The 15,463-nt window shown below is 34.5% G+C and overlaps 1 protein-coding gene across 6 annotated transcripts in view; it reads right to left on the bottom strand.

Moving 5' to 3' along the window:
• Positions 1-3,542: 3,542 nt before the first annotated feature.
• TTC6 (tetratricopeptide repeat domain 6) overlaps positions 3,543-15,463 on the bottom strand; it is a 299,343-nt gene continuing 287,422 nt past the window's right edge. For all 6 annotated transcript variants that reach the window (XM_072629756.1, XM_072629755.1, XM_072629759.1 and 3 more), the window contains 3 exons: positions 13,304-13,474; positions 7,889-8,114; positions 3,543-5,686 (listed from right to left, as the gene is read on the bottom strand). In XM_072629756.1, the coding sequence (XP_072485857.1) occupies positions 5,553-5,686; positions 7,889-8,114; positions 13,304-13,474 (531 nt within the window). In that variant the 3' untranslated portion in view covers positions 3,543-5,552. The remainder of the gene's footprint in view (positions 5,687-7,888; positions 8,115-13,303; positions 13,475-15,463) is intronic.

Genomic DNA, 15,463 nt, shown 5'->3' with positions numbered 1-15,463 from the left:
ACATGTGGCCATAGAGTACTGTTCATTGCATGTTATCAAAGGGACTTATGTCTTTCTTCACTAATAATTTCTCTCTACCTTTCCAAGAGGGCAAATAAAGTTTAAAGATACTGTTAGCTATTTCCCAGCTCTTCTATTTTTAGTAAGTACCATGAATATTAAAAAGAACCTCAAATCTAATCAGATAAATGATCAAAGGAGATGGAAAACAGTATACATAGAAAGGGCAATGAGTTGATGTGGTAGATAAAGTGCAGGCCTTGGAGTCAGGAGGTTTCTTTCCCTGGGCAAGTCACTTAACTGTGTTTGCCTCAGTAAAATGATATGGAGAAGGAAATGGCAAAACACTCCAGTCTTTGCAGAGAAAACCTCAAATGCAGTCACGAAGACTCAGACACTACTGAATAACAAATACATAGAAAGGAAAATAAAGACAGCAACTTATGTCTTGGAAAATTGCCTTGTTTCACTAGTAATTAAAATTAAATTAATTCAAAATGAATACCATGAACCTTACTAATATCCCCTTATGATATTTTATTATGAGATGGATTCAAACTTTGATTCTCAAAAGCTATGGTAGTGGAGCCCCAAATCTGATAGACTCCAACAAGCTAGAAAAACTTGAAGTACTTGCCTGGTAACAGATTATCACATGGAGACAAATCTGGATAAATTCAAGGAGGATTACCAGAAGATTGACACTTAGTTGATGAATTTTTTTTTCAGGCCAAAGCAACTTATGAAGGCATTTATTGAGACTTGTAAGTCTGTATTTTTCATTTTTACTATTCAGCTAAATGATGGGTTGGAGTGGCTAAGTAGATGGAGTCAGGCCTGAGCCAGGGAAATGGGTCTTTCTGAATTCAAATCTGGCCTCAGACACTGTGATCTTGGGAAAGTCATTTAACGCTGCTTGCTTAAGTTTCCTCATCTGCAAAATGAGTTGGAGAAGGAAATGGCAAACCACTTCCAGTATCTTTGCTAAGAAAACCCCAAATGGGGTCACAAAGAGTTGGATATGACTGGAAAAATGACTGAATAACAAAAAACTGAATGCAATTTTCATGAGAAGAAAAAGTAGAAGTAGAAACTTTTCTCCAACACTGTGGAACATATTCTCTCATGACCACACAGACCATCCACTGGAAGAAATAAATCCACTTAGGGAAAAAGTAATGATGGGCAAACATAGAGGGAATGTGTATGGAAGGGAAACACTTATGATATTATAGGTCTAATGATGTTTTCTGGGGATTTTATCATGGTGTTTTTCATTGGTTTAGCACAATGTGCTCTTTCTGCCAGGTCTCTGAGGGCATGGCATTAATGACATGTCTGTCAGGTTTGGCTTCCTATTGGTCTTGAGTAGATACTGTTTGCTTATGTACTTCTGGTTGTGTGATTACTTTTAGTCATTTTGAGGTATAATACCAATAGGAATGAAATGCCTCCCTCCCTCCCTCCCTCTCTCCCTCTCTTCCTTCCTTCCTTCCTTTCTTCCTTCCTTCCTTCCTTCCTTCCTTCCTTCCTTCCTTCCTTCCTTCCTTCCTTCCTTCCTTCCTTCCTTCCTTCCTTCCTTCCTTTTCTTTTGCTTCTGCCACCCTCAGCTGGAGGGGAGGGGTGTTAAACTCTGTCATTCCTGTTTTATCTTAAAGCTAATTGGATCAACTAAGCTTCAGTCTTTTTCAGACAGGGAACTCATATACCCAGTTATCAGACTAAGGAAAAATCTTTAGCTATTTTTGTCTGTCAGTCCAAAAAATAATTTTGATGGGAAACAACAGAACACAACATAATGTGTACACACAGATTAAAAAAAAAAGTAAAATGGGGCAGTCTGTCAGTTTTCAGAGTTTTGGTTATGCTAGACTTTTCCTCTTGAAAAGAAGAACTTTGTCTCCAGAGGGCAAGTACTTAGTCAACTAAGTAATGACCACAGCTAATAAATTTATGTTAAAACCTCTACTATCTCATCAAAGTTTCTGTCTAATTTAGGATTAGAAAGTCCTTGTAATGCCCACTAAATATCCAATTGTTAAACTGTGCCCATTCAAAATCATTTTATGGGCTATGCTTTCAATAAAACATCAAGGGCTATTTGAGTCTGAGGCTACCCAGTTTTCTTAACCATAAGATTCTTTTGTGTTGCCTATGCAAATGAGTGGAATTGGGGTGAGCGGGATGGAGGCCAAAGAAGCCAAAAACTTCTAGGTGTACATGCTTCAAGGCACCATTTTTCACTTCTATCCCTTCAATCCTTTGTTCCAAATTCCAACCTTTAGTATGTATATATGATTATCAATTAAGTTGTTGGACCTTTAGGGAAAGATAGAAGGCATCATGAATCAGGCAATTTAAAACTACTGCCATCATGCTAACCATCACCTCTCCTCAGACCTCAACTGAATCAGCCCAGGACCCTGGGCCCAAGTGTCCTGGAAAGATCAATACCTCTCACACTACAGGCCCTACTTCCATTTTCACCATTGTAGCCATCATCAAGGAGAGCACTGACCTCAACTTCATGTGTGGCAATGCCAACATGAGAAGCAGACATGATTTTATCAGAGGAAACAGTATTGCTGTTATACCCTAAGGACCATGGGTCCTTTCCATCTTACTTGCAGATGAAATACCCTTTACATTTATCTTTCCCATTAGAATATGAGCTCCTTGAGAGCAGGGACTGTCTTTTCTATTTGGATCCCAAATACTTAGCACAGTGCCAGGTATATAATGATTGGCACTTAGCAAAATAAATGATAAAACCTCAGGTTGGTGGGAATGTAGGGAAACACACACTTTAGTACTTGTATTGTTAATTAGATCAGTCTTTCTATAGAATTGTCTGGCAATATGTGAAAGAACTACAAATTCCACTTTGAGGATATATTCTCCAAATAATTGAAACAAAAACCAATGTAATTCTTATAGATATTTTCATAGTACCATTTATAACAGTTACAAATTGGAAACGATCCAAATGCCCCACAACAGGGGAAGGTCAAGAAAACTATGATGTTATATAGTTATTATAATGATACCTTAACATTATGATATAGCTATTAAAATGAAAGATATGTGGGCTTTGAAAAGTCAATACCTTTAAAAATCATATTTCATCCTTGTGGTACTCCCTTCAAAAAAGACAAATTATAACTCCTGTTGCCATAGTAGATGGCTCATTGTGAATTTCTGTGGCCAACAAAATTCCATTTTCTCATGGCCAACTTGTTGGCACTGAGCCTATCCATTCTTAGTGAGGTTGGTCCTAGGGCAGCCAGACATAGAGTCTATTGTTGAACTTATACCTGAAGTCCTTGCCAGAGTCTGTGCTCAGCCAGCATAGCTTTCAAGGTCATCTACATGCAACAATGAGATATCAACATAGGACATGATTTGGACTATAAGAAACATGGAATTTTTTTCCTTAATAAATAAGGTTAATAGAAAACAGCAGAACATAAGATTATTTGTACAGACATTTAAAAAATGTAAAATTGCATTATATGCATTAAGAAAGACTAGAAGAGAATATGAATGTTGAAAATAGTTTAATGCTTTTTATTTGCTCTTTTCTGAGAAGTGGTTTAAATTTACATGTTTTAAAAACTATCAGAAAAAAAGTGATCTTTCTTTGCCAGTTCATCAACTGAGCAAAACTTTTGCTTTTCCTCACTTTTCCATTAAATCTGTAATCCTAAAATGACATTAATATAGTTGATTTGAATTTATTTGAGTTCCAAGGCTCAAGTAAAGGCAAAAATGATGTGCAGGATGGAACCAAAATTCAAGGTTTGAAGATTCACTTGGTGTAAATCTTAGCCACGGAAGCTAGTTCAGGTTTAATCCAACACATTTCTGAGTATTATGAGTATCTTAGCTGCCTACTGAATTTTAATATATATGTATAAAAATAACCCACCAGAAAATGGATGTTTGACATTACAAGACAGATTCAGAATCAGGGTCTCGTGGATGCATTTCACCTCTGCCAAGAATCCAAATAACCCAGACAAATTTAGCTAGCACCTTAGCAAATAAATGACAAATCTGAAATCATTTAGGGAGTTATTAAAGTGGATGTTGAAGGTCACAGGAAAGGGATAGGATCTGTTGGCTACAACTGAGACAGTCATCAGATATCTATTTCCTAAAAAAGCCATGATTGGGTATTTTCTTACAGCTTGAACACTCTTCTTTTACAACATAGCTTGAGTCATAATCCTTATCTTTCAGCAGTTAAAGTAAAAGTTATACTACTTGCAAATAACAATTGCTTATCTTTATGTAATGCCTTGCCAACTTAATCAACTATAAAATCACACTCCTGGAAATCAGCAGTTAAGGAATGGAGTTGAGTGACTCCTTCTAGCAAGAAATTGATAACCTGTTACTGATCTGATAGGAAATACTAAGACAAGAAACTTAAAACAAGAAGTATCTCCCCAAAGGAGAAAAATTAAAATCTATTTTCTCATGTTGCCACCTGGTATGATCAACTAATTAGTATGGGAAGTGGGTGAGCATCAATTACTTTAAGAATATTGATGAGTTGAAGTGAGATCAGGCACTTGAGTTGGGGAGGATATAAGTCAGTAGAAATGAAAGTGGGAGGTAGAAAAGGAATTTTCGCATCCATCTCATTCTTCACTGACTCCATGAGGGTTGAAGTAAAATTCACTGCAATACTAGCAATTTGTTATCATCAATAAGGCGAAATGAAGGAAGTTCCTAGAAGATTTTGGGGAAGCTCTCAGGGACTCATTACAGAAAAGATTTTCTAAGTGAAAGAAATGGATCACTGTGGCTAAGTACTTGTTCTGATGCAATATGTATACTTAAGCCAGGGAGACAGAGTGTTGATACTGACTATATCTCTCATGGTCCTAGGATATCTGAAAGAAATAGGGTATGTGCACCCTTAAGAAGTGTATGTGGATCAGGAGAATGCCTTCATAAACTAGTATGTTCAAGGAAAAAAATTGTTTACAGCAGTAATACAATTGGAGAATACATATGCCATTGAAAGGATGCATATAATGCACATTATTGTGGGCAGTAAGAAAAAAAACAATTTCCCCAAACTCATACTTCTTTTTGTAGTCAGAATGTTCATTTTTCTTAAAAAAATTGAAGTCTACTGAAAAGATTAATATTTGGCCCTTTAAGATATGTCACTTTTTTCTTGTATCCACATGGTAGGTATTATTACTATTTCAAAAAGAAATTCTTTTTAAAGAGACTACTTCAATAATTTTAGTATTCTTTAAGGGACACCAGCAATTCAATATCACCAAGAACTTCAATTATTTCAATTGAAATATTCAATTACTTGGACTGGCCAAACATAGATAGCTGATAATCTAGTAATCTGAAAATCACCTGATGGAATAAATATTAAACTGCTAATTGTTTTGGTAATTATACGAAAGTTGAATAATCATTCAACAGTGATACTAATCCATTCTTTTCAAAAAACAGATTTCAATTTAGAGAAGAAAGGCTATTGTTTCTCTGCAGTACTTTGCTTTGATATCTAATCTAATCTAAACTTTAGAAAATTCTTGAAGGTCCAAAGATCGGTTATAGTCCTTCAGAGCTTCTTCAATCAAACCCATTTTTCCACGAACATCTGCTCTTAGTTTATATGCCAGATGATCATTAGGTTGTAATGACAAGGCTGCAAAAGACAATAATACATTTCAAGATTTATTATATTCCATTCATTTTAAAATTGTATCATTTTTTGGGTTATACATTTCTTAAAAACTTAAATATCACTAATATTGAAATCACATTCCAATAAATCATCTATGGTGTCAAAATTATTTTACTATGTCACTATATATGCATTCTTCCTAATATACCTTAACTGGCAAAATGAGAGTTTACAAACTTTTAAAACCTAACATTTGATTTAGGATGAAGATACCTGATTCTTGAGCAAATGAGTAAATTTTAAAGAGATGTACTTGGAGGGATGAAAAACATGGAGAGGTTTAAAAAACAGCTTAAAGGATAAAGCATGCTTATCTCTAAATTCAAGTCTGAATTATTTTGTAAATTATATTATTATTTATTATTAACATTTTAATATTAATTATTAATGAAATTGTTTACATTACTATATTAAATAATATTATGTAAATATTATCATGTGAATAAAGGAAATACTTTAAAAAACAAATTAAGTTTATATAGAACCTAAGCACTCTCTATATTTACTTACACATTATTTTACTTTCAAAAAGGTATTTTTATTTTTTAAAGGAATGGCCTATACTAGGTCTAAAATGGGCCCAGTGTAGCATCCTATGCAATTTGCTAATGGAATGTATGGTGACATGACTAATCTAAAAACCATTTGTATTTTCTTTTGAATTTTTTTCTCCTTAAATTTGAATATTTGTATATCTATTTTGGAAATTCACAATCATTCAAAATAAATAATGAAAATGACTGTGAAGGTCCCTTCCCATGCATGTTAAGTTAATACAAAAAGCTACCACTGGGGAAAACCAGAACATTTCTTTTAGGTATCCTAGCTCTCCTCATCCTATCCCCTCCCCAAATTTCCCTATTTCTAAATCCACTGGTAACTATACTTCTCAACAAATAAAAGGCATCAACCTAAATAGAGTTGCTCTCTGAGTTTGTTGATTTATTTAAGTTTTCCCAAAGCTAACGGGGATACATTAATTATTCTGGCTTAAAATGTCTTTCCTTCTACATCCTAGGAAAGCTGCATGTGGAAATAAGAGTCAATCCTAATGTAAACAGAAGGTACTATGTAGACAAGGAGTAATGCCATCAATAGATTTTTAGGAAAAAAAGACAAATTCTTCATATCATTTCTATACCTTCTCATCCACTGCAATATAAATAACGATGCATAAGATGCCATGATATTGGTGTATAACTGCCATTTCCATGCAGTCTTCTTGCAAATTGTTTATCATGAACAATACAAGATGGTGAATTGTTTAATGAAATACTATTTCTTGAATTTTGTAATAGTTATACCAGTTCCTTTATTTGCTTATTTCTAAGGAGAAGCTCTGATACCTCCTTCTATTTAGCTATGATTTTGTTTTGTTTTCTGGTTTCACTTGTAGTGGGATTGCCAAAATTTATAAGCTGTTGGTCTTTGGTTACTGGACAAAGATCTAATATGTAGTTCTCACTAATAGTTTAAAGAAGGTGATTTTTTGCCCTATTTGCCCCACTTTCTGCCACTTTGATATAACCAATGCAAAAACAAAATAGGAATACAAAAGTTTGAGGGCACTTCTGTATTTTCAGTGGGTTGTCATTACCATAGAATTCCATAACCAAGTTGACAGCCATTAGAGATGAGTGTCTGCACATTTCATGATAGTAGTCTTTGGGAAGCATACTTGGGGCTGTAGGCAAAACTTTTCTTACATGGTAGAACCAATGAGAGCTTAGGTTCTGTTAGAATACTTTGAGAGCTCAGAATTATCACAACGCCATGATGAGACATCAAAGCAAGAATTTATGGAAGCTTAATTATTAACCATAATATAACTCTTTCTATATAAAACTATAATAATTATTAACTAAATGTTTCATCATGTTGACTCTTTGAATTAAGAAGTTAATATGAAAGAGATCTGTTGATATAATTTTTGAACTAATACTATTTATACTTCTAAGTTTTATTTTTGTTTCTTTGGGTAATTATGTGATTTTCTTGTTTTTCACCTAATTTCCAATTAGGAATTATGGAATCTGAATGAAGATGAAAGCAGATTAAAGCATACTATTCTCTCTTTTTTGTTAATTCATGTTTTGTGTTTTCTTTCTCCAATTTCTCTTTCTCTCAATTTCACCAGGAAATAAAAAGTGTGAATATATATACCTGTACTAAGGTCCTCATCAGCTGTCTCATATTGTCGTAAAATGTAGTATAAGTGTGCCTTGTTATAATATACTGCGGCCCAAAAAGGACAGAGATGAACGGCCTTTATAAAATCTTCTTCTGCTTCTTCAAATTTCTGTAATATTAGATTTGTGATAGCCCGATTCAAGAGTGCAGAATCATTTAGTGGGTCAAATTGCAATGCCTTGGAGTAGAATTCATTAGCCTACAAAATAAACAGATAAAAAAAGCTGTGAAGCATTTTCTCTCTTAAAGAGAACCTCCAGAAAGTAAGGAAAACATACCTTTTGCAAACGAAGACAATTTTCAAGTGAGAGAAAAATATTGCAACTTAGGTTCTAAACCACATAGCTAGGTATAACTCAGCTATATTTTGCAATGACAAATAGGTTAAAAAAAGAATAAAAATGCTGAGGAAGCTCACATTTCTGGAACATTCAGAATCACAGAACTTTAGAGTTGCAAAGCATCTTGGAAAGTTTTTCATGTAAATATAGTAGGGATATGATTAGGAGATCCCTGGTTAGTTGAGTTCCCTCAAGCCTAACGATGAAAATACAGGATGAAAAGGGAGCAGCAAACAGCAACACTTAACTATTAAGATTTTGTCCATTTCAGGTGTTGAGTGGCTGCCTTCACAACTTGGTAATTGTGTGAAACCTGTTATTGAATTGTATTGACTTTACTTGAATTGCAGATTCATAAAAAAGGAAAGAAAAGGGAACAAGCATTTATTAAGTGCTTTGCAAATATTATCTCATTTGATCTTCACGTCAGCTGTTGTAGATAGGTGATATTCTGATCCCCATTTTATAGTTGAGGATACTGGAGCAGAATGAAATATCTTGTCCAGGGTCATACAGCTAATAAGTACATGTCTGAGACTGGATTTGAATTCAAGTCATCCAGCTTTTAGGCAAAGAATTTTCTCCACTGTGCTACTTATCTAGAAGAATCCAGCACTTAAAAAAATTGGATTTTTTCTTCAATGAACAAAAGTCTATTTTTTTCTCTCTCTCATCTCCTCCCTCCATAAGAAAAAAGAAAAAGAAAATCCTTTTAACAAACAGACACAATTTCATCATCTATGCTTATTCCTTCAATTTCTGTTTCTTTGTTTTTTCCCCCTGCATTAGTCATCTTGTGAATGAAGAATCAGAACAAAAAGGGATAACTAGGAGAAAGAAAAAACAAAACATGAATTAACGAAAAAGAGAGAATAGTATGCTTTAATCTGCTTTCATCTTCATTCATATTCCGTAGGTCTCTCTCTGGGTGTGAACAGTATTTTCCATCATGAATCTTGGAATTGTCTTAGATCACTGTATTGCTGAGAAGTGCTAAGTCTATCAAAGCTGGTCATCGCACAATGTTGCTGTTACTGTGTATAATGTTCTCCTGGCTCTGCTCACTTCAGTTAGCATCAGCTCATGCAAATCTTTCCAGGTTTTTCTGAAATCTACCTGCTTATCATTTCTTATGGAGCAATAGTATCCCATTATATTCATATACCACAACTTGTTCAGCCATTCCCTAAATGACCAAAAAGAGCTGCTATAAATATTTTTGTACACATGGGTACTTTTCCATTTTTTATGATCTCTTTGGGATATAGACTTAGTAATGGTATTGCTGGATCAAAGGGTGTGCACAGTTTAATTGCCCTTTGCACATAGTTCCAAATTGCTCTCCAGAATGGTTGGATCAGTTCACAAGTTCACCAACAATGAATTAGTGCTCCTATTTTCCCACACCTTCTCTAACATTTATCATTTTCCTCTTCTGTCATATTAACCAATTTGATAGGTGTGAGGTGGTACCTCAGAGTTGTTTTAATTTGCATTTCTCTAATCAATAGCAATTTAGGGCAATTTTCATATGATTATAGATAGTTTTAATATCTTTCTTTGAAAACTGCCTATTCATATTCTTTGACCATTTATCAATTGGGGAATCTTCAATTTCTTTTTTTTGTGTGTGTGTATTGTTGCTATAGATAGCATTTCTAGTATGACGTTGAATATTAATGGTGATGATGCACATCCTTACTTTACTCCTATAAGGTTTATAGCTTGAATGCATTACAGATAATGCACTGGTTTTAGATAAATATCATTATCATTTAATGGAAAACTTTGTTTATTTCCGTGTTTTCCTATTTTTTTAAAAATTGGAATGGATGTATTTTGCTAAAAACTTTTTCTTGCCTCTATTGAAATAATCATATGATTTTTTGGATATTTTAATTATGCTTATAGTTTTCCTTATCTTGAATCAGCTCTGCATTCTTGGTATAAATTCATTCTGGTTATAGTGTATGATCTTTGTGATATATTGCTGTAATTTCTTTGTTAGTATTTATTAATTGTTCTTTAAATGTTTGATAGAGTTGATTTGTAACTCTGTCTGGTCCTTTTCTTTCCCCCTTTGGGAGTTCATTTATTTGTTCAATTTATTTTCCATAGATAGGGTTGTAATGTTGGTATAATGATAGGTATAATGTTTAATTTGAGCAATTTACATTTTTATAAATATTCATCCCTTTCACGTATATTGTCAGTTTTATTGGTATATAGTTAAAAATCACTTTTAATAATTGCTTTTATTTCTTCTTCATCACTTGTGAATTCACCTTTTCATTTTTTGATGTTGGTAATTTGGTTTTCTTCTTTAAAAAACCAGATTAGCCAATGGCTTGTCTATTTTATTGTTTTGTTTCTTCAAAAAAAAAACCACAGCTCCTAGTTCTATTTGTTCAACAGATTTTTAACTTTCAATTTTTAAATATTTTCTTTTGATTTTCAGTATTTATATTATGAGGTTTAATTGTTGTTAATTATTATAAAGTTTAATTTTTGGCTTTCTAGTATTTTTTAGTTCCATGCCCAATTCATGCATATGTTCTTTCTCTCTTTTATTGATTTGTGTATTTAAAGATACACATTTCTTCCTAAATACTTCTGTGCCTTCACCCCAGGAATTTTGGTATGTTGTCTCATTGTTGTCATCATCTTTGATGAAATTATTGACTATTTCTATGACTTATTCTTTGACTTACCTATTCTGTAGGATTAGTTTATTTAGTTTCCAATTAATATTTTTTTGTGTATTTCAAAGGTCATTTATTCCATCTAATTTTTATATATATTATGGTCAGAAAAAGATGCATTTACTATTTCTGTTTTTCTGCATTTATGAGGTTTTTATACTTTAATACCTGGTCACTTTTTGAGAAGGTGCTATGTACAGCAAGGAAAGGTATGTTTCTTTTTATTTTCATCAATATTCTCCAAACGTCTATCATAAACATTTATAAAATTCTATTCTTCTTAACTTCTTTCTTGTTTATTTTGTACATGCATAGCCTGCATAAAATTGCTTCCATTCTCAATGAGGGGGGAGAGAAAGGAGAAAAAATTTGGAACTCAAAGTAAAGAAATGTTAAAAATTATTTTTACATGTAATTGAGGGAAAAGAAAATATTAATTTTTTAAAAAAAGAAAATGGTCCAGAAGTAAACAATGAAATTGATAAAATTCTCAGATGATACCAGCACACTACAACATCAAAATATATCTGGAGTAACTCCAGATACAAAATATCCAGATTGCCAAGATTCAGAACAAAATTGAGATTTAAACAATTGAAAAGATGTTTCTTTGTTCATGGTTGGATTAAAAATAAATGGCAGTACTTAAATAAATTTGGAGTGGACTCTATGCTTTTTTGTTCTGTTTGTATGACATCCAGAGAACCTTCCAGGAATGACTTTCTAGGAAGGATGGGATGGCCTAAGACTACACAATCAGCTCTGGAGCTTTTGCTTATTCCCTAGGTGGAATATGCCTAGCTTTAGGATGGAATTCATTATTAATAAAATGCCTTGAAGATAGAGATATATAATGCACATAATGAACAGTGCACATCTATGAAAGGATAATACCTAGGAAGCCTAACTATTGCTCCTTTGCCATTCCTATCTACCTCCTCCTTGCCCTTGCTCTTTGCAAATAATCTTTCTGTAATTGCAAGATTATGTCAACAGTATTTCCTTCTCTCTTTTTATGAAGCTCGCCTAAATTCTTAGGAGCTTCATCCCAATTCCCACAGAGGAATTTCAAGTCCTAGAGCAAGGTTACACCTCTTCAAGGTGTATCCTGGAGTAGTTCAGGAGAATGTCTCTTCAGGAGAATATGTAGGGGATATCCCTAAGTATTCTTTAATGCCACTGGCTTGAATCCACATTGATGTGCCTAAATGTTATTTTATTTTAGCTATCAGGCAACTCCAAGTAGTTTTTTTTAGAAAAGGAGCATTCATTAAAGTGGTACAGTAAGAACAATTGGTACAAAACATCCTTCCAAAAGTCTGTAATCTGTTCTTCCACAAGTAAGTAGATACAGAGTCCAGCTTGAGCTAAACTGGTGACAAATAGATAATTCACAGCGTCTGGTTGTTACAAATTGTTTTGCCCATTTGTGGTAATGCTCAATAAATTCCCGTTAGGCATGCTGTAGGTTTGTTTGGTTTTTTTTGCTTGGTTTCCTTGTGGAGCAAAGGATCCATATCCAGTCTCTCCTTGGTTCCCACGCAGACTTTGCAGTTGGATGATTGGGAAATGCCATGAGGACACTGATAGGAAGAGAGTAAGTCCAACATCCTCTCTATGTTTCAAAGCTTGTAAAGTCTTCCTCTGACCAGAAGAGGGTGGGATGAGGAAGACCTAAGTCAAGACTAAAGACCAAACCTTTCCTTTCCTTCTTTGCCCCCCACCCCAGGAAATTCTTCCTTATGTGTTTGCTGGAATGCTCTATCTTGGCTTGTCACTTGCTTGAACTCTTAATTCAGCTAACTTGATGCTTTTATATTGGACTCAGAAAGCAGGATGAAATCCCTCAGAGTTCTGGTCTGGCATCATTTCATTTTGTTAATTGACTTGCAAAGACTTTGTACACATAGTCTAAGGTTTATTAGTGAGACTGAACATCTTATCACTTATTTCAAATGGGGTGGATTGAGTAAATCAATCAACCCCACCCTTACATTTAAATATTTAAGATAATGTAGATAATACAGCCCAGAGAGGAAACACCAGCTGGCTTACCACAGGGTACCCACTTGGGCTAACGGAACAATTAAGAATGAAATGTTATTATTAACAGAAATACAGAAGTCACTCTGTGGACAAAACAGAGAACCCATCCTCATCAAATAGGTTCTCATCTTTGTCTTATAACAATTCTCTGGCTTTGGAAGGGTGACATGGCAAATAAAGTTGAAAAAAGTAAGTGGTAACCAGATTGTGAAAATAGAATGGTTAAAGAATGAATCCATCTTTGATAAGAAAATAGTTATTTTTGAGGGGTAGAGGTGGTCAAGTAATGATCATCTTACCTGGGAAAATTGCCTGTGGTGTAAATAGATATTTCCTGCATTAAAGTAAGCCAGAGAATACTCAGGGTTTATCGTAAGAGCAGTCTGATAGTCCTTCATAGCAATGTGCCGTTCACCCATAAATTCATGAATCACACCACGATTTGTTAAAAATTCTGCTGAAGTACTGATCTGAAAGACAAGAGTAGGAGTATTTCACATTTAAGAATGACATTTTCACCCTTTCACCCTTTCATTCTTTGTAAAGACAAGTCCTGTGAGAGATATTAAAAAAAAAGAAAAAGATGACTAGGAAGTAAAATTGTTGGAACAAGTGTTCCAACCTTTATTCAAAGAACTCTAGTGAAGGGGAGCTGATGACTGCCTGAGTTAGTCAATTCCACTTTTGAAGAGCTCTGTTAGGAAGTTTTCTTTACATCAAGCTTAAATTTGCCTTTACCGTTTCCACTCTTTGCTCTTGCTTCTGCTCTGTGCTGCCAAGACAAATGTCTTTCACGTATCCTTGAAGACAGCTATCATCTTTTCCCTAAATCTTCTCTTTTCTGGGCTAAAAACACCTTCCTGTTGTTTATAGTGGTTCCCCTTTTCTGGATGTTCTTCAGTTTGTCCTGAAAAAGTAGTGTCTGGAATAGAATCTTCAGATTTGGTCTGACTACGGCAGAGCACAATGGGACTATTATCTCCTATTTATGAAAGCTAAACCTCTTTTTATTGGAATCTAATACTATATCCAAGCCAATAAACATTTATTAAACATTTAGTATGTGCCAGGTACTGTGCTAAGCTCAGGAATACAATTAATAAAAAGAAGTCTTTGCCTTCAATGAGCCTTTAATCTAAAGGGGGAGACAACACACAAAAGGAGATGGGTTTGTGGGGGAGAGGAACAAGACACTGGGGGTAACCAAGACAGTGGCATCTTGTTCCATTTATACCAGGCAGGGCAGCAGATGCAGAGTGGAGTGAGCTGAGAGTCCAGTTTCTGCCTTCTATAAAGGCATTAGGAAAAGTTTATTACTCCACTCTCCAGCCCTCCAATCAGAGGGAAAAGAGGCTGAGGGAGGTGGTGTCCATAAAAGCTTGAGTTAGCAGCACGCTGGCAAGTTTAGAAGTGATGTGCTTATTTTAGGATGTCCATCTTGTTCCCTGGAGTTGAAACCAGGCAGGACAACAGATGCACAGTGGATTAACCTTCCAGGGTGCCAAATCATACTACTGACTCAAACTGAGCTTGCAGTTCATTAAAATCTCCAGACCTTTTTCAGATGAAATTCTGACTAGCCATGACTCTACATCTAATTACATACTATAGACAATAGTTTAGTCTCTGTCTCTCCATCTTGTTTAGATAAATGGTGTGAGGGACTGTTAAGTATTTCAAATTTCTCTGAGTAGCCATTTTAGTAATTCCATATAAAAAATAAGTTAATCTGGAACAACCAATTCTTAATGGAATATGTGTGTGTGTTTGTATGTATATAGATAGATATAGAAACATGTGTTTAGATATATATGCATATATATATATATATATCTAAATACACACACACACATTTTCTTTCCAAGATCTTCACTAATCATCCCTTTAGTACTATGCATTAGGGGCAGCTAGATGGCTCATTGGATAGAGCATCAGCCCTAGAGTCAAGAAGACCTGAGTTCAAACCTGGCCTCAGACACTTGACAATTACTGACTGTGTCACCTTGGGAATGTGACTTAAGCCTGATTGCCTTGCCAAATATGTATGCACACATGTGCATACATGCATACATGCATAGATGTTAGAATTTTGTTAAGAATCTAGCTCAGAAATCATTGTCCTATATTTTGAGGACATCATTTGTCTTTTTGTGACAATTATCTGGTCCTGTGGCACCTTTTCTGTTTTTCACAATTTCTCAAACATCACCAACAATGGGTCAATAATTATAGAATTCTTCTAGAACCTTGGGATGTAGACTCAGGGGTGTGCTGGAACCAGAGAGCCAACTGTTAAATTGTAAATCAGCAAATGCCACAAATCAAGACTTTGTTTTTCTGATTGCCTAGATTTAAAAGTGATGAAGAAAAGATTCACAATGCAGAAAGTATGTCAGTCCTCAGTATATTTTCCTCTCCCTTTCCTTTTCCTCCCCCCTTCCATGCTGAATATTTATCTG

Source organism: Notamacropus eugenii, chromosome 1 (genome assembly GCF_028372415.1).
Source record: "Notamacropus eugenii isolate mMacEug1 chromosome 1, mMacEug1.pri_v2, whole genome shotgun sequence".
Taxonomy (NCBI): domain Eukaryota; kingdom Metazoa; phylum Chordata; class Mammalia; order Diprotodontia; family Macropodidae; genus Notamacropus; species Notamacropus eugenii.
The sequence above is the reverse complement of the archived record's forward strand: the minus strand, read 5'-3'. Positions and strand labels throughout refer to the sequence as shown.